The 1,306-nt window shown below is 41.7% G+C and overlaps 1 protein-coding gene across 1 annotated transcript in view; it reads left to right on the plus strand.

Moving 5' to 3' along the window:
* The window catches only part of LOC101845144 (B-cell linker protein), a gene marked incomplete in the record, with an annotated part of 71,918 nt that overhangs the window by 30,818 nt on the left and 39,794 nt on the right, over positions 1 to 1,306 (plus strand). The window contains 1 exon segment of the mRNA XM_035971997.1: positions 234 to 334. Within this exon segment, the coding sequence (XP_035827890.1) occupies positions 234 to 334 (101 nt within the window).

Here is a 1,306-nt window from a genome sequence, read left to right on the forward strand (position 1 = left end):
TATATATAATACAAGTAAAAACTAGTGCATTACATTTGTGTTTTCTCTCCGCTAACAAAAAGCATAAATATAGAGAGGGCATCTCCTTTTTGTTCATACGTTTGACCAGTATATAGGCATGATTCATCCCCTTAGAGTCGTCTACACAACTTGGTGTGACCCACTGTGCTTGCTGTTGTTAAATTAATACACTAGTGACTTGAGCGATTTTCGTGCTTCACGAACTCTTTCAGGATGCTGGTGAGTGCGAAGAAGCCTACTTAATTCCCCAGGCACCAGTGGCGCCCAAACTTCCTCCAAGTCGACCGCACGCCACTGCGCCAACTTCACACAGGTATTGAGGAAGGGCGTTCGCCGTTTGCACTTTATTTGAATTGTCAAAGTGACCTGTGTAGAAATTCTGCATTGATTGGTTTTATATTTGATGACAGTTTGCACTTTCAATCCCATTTCTTGGCGAGCTTTCCTAAGAATGATGTGATTTCTCATAAATATACTAGATTTTTCTCTAAAGAGTTCTGATTTTCATACATATCCTTCTCATTAAGTTCTGGGAGTTCCTTGTTTAGTTTCGATCCCCACTAATAACATAAGTGTTTTGGGATGCCTTGAATTATGACTTGCGTGTGCATGTATTTGTATGGCACCTGTATTGTGTTGAACGGTTCCTTTTCTTTTGATTGGTTGTACATGCTTTATTCCGCTGCCCATCAACACAGTTTAGATAAATCTTGTACGCAGACTAATTTGTGCCTTCGACACATATTTTGCAATCATTTAGGTGGTGGGCTTCGACCCTGCTATCAAGGCCAACCCGAGTCGAGGGACACAACGTCCCAGCGAAAAGACTGACAAACTCGATAAACATTCTCCCCTCAGGGGAATTGAACTTATGTCTTCTGCTGCGTACATGGTCGGTCTAATCTTCTTTGATGACGTGAAGTCCCCTCCGTACTACATTCATTGTCTCGAAAATATAATCAGTTTTCTTAATGCGTTGATTCCACAGTTCTTGTATTCCAGCGGTATTGTATTAAGTCCCTCTCTATTCTCTACTTTTGTATTTATGCGTATATAGGTCTACATTATGTTTTATCTGAACATGTCTGACTACTGGAAAAGTTACCACCCCCCCTCCCCCCACACTGCTATTTATCGTTCTCTCTCATTTTTACTTTTCTTTCTTTTGCTCTGTCACTACTGTCAGTTACTTGCCTTTTTATTTTGTATTTCTATCAGGCCAACCTCTCTCTCCTTTTCTGCCCCCCCCTCCCAACCACCTATTCTCCGCCCTCCCTCCCTCCCT

The sequence above is a fragment of the Aplysia californica genome, unplaced genomic scaffold (genome assembly GCF_000002075.1).
Source record: "Aplysia californica isolate F4 #8 unplaced genomic scaffold, AplCal3.0 scaffold00020, whole genome shotgun sequence".
NCBI lineage: Eukaryota > Metazoa > Mollusca > Gastropoda > Aplysiida > Aplysiidae > Aplysia > Aplysia californica.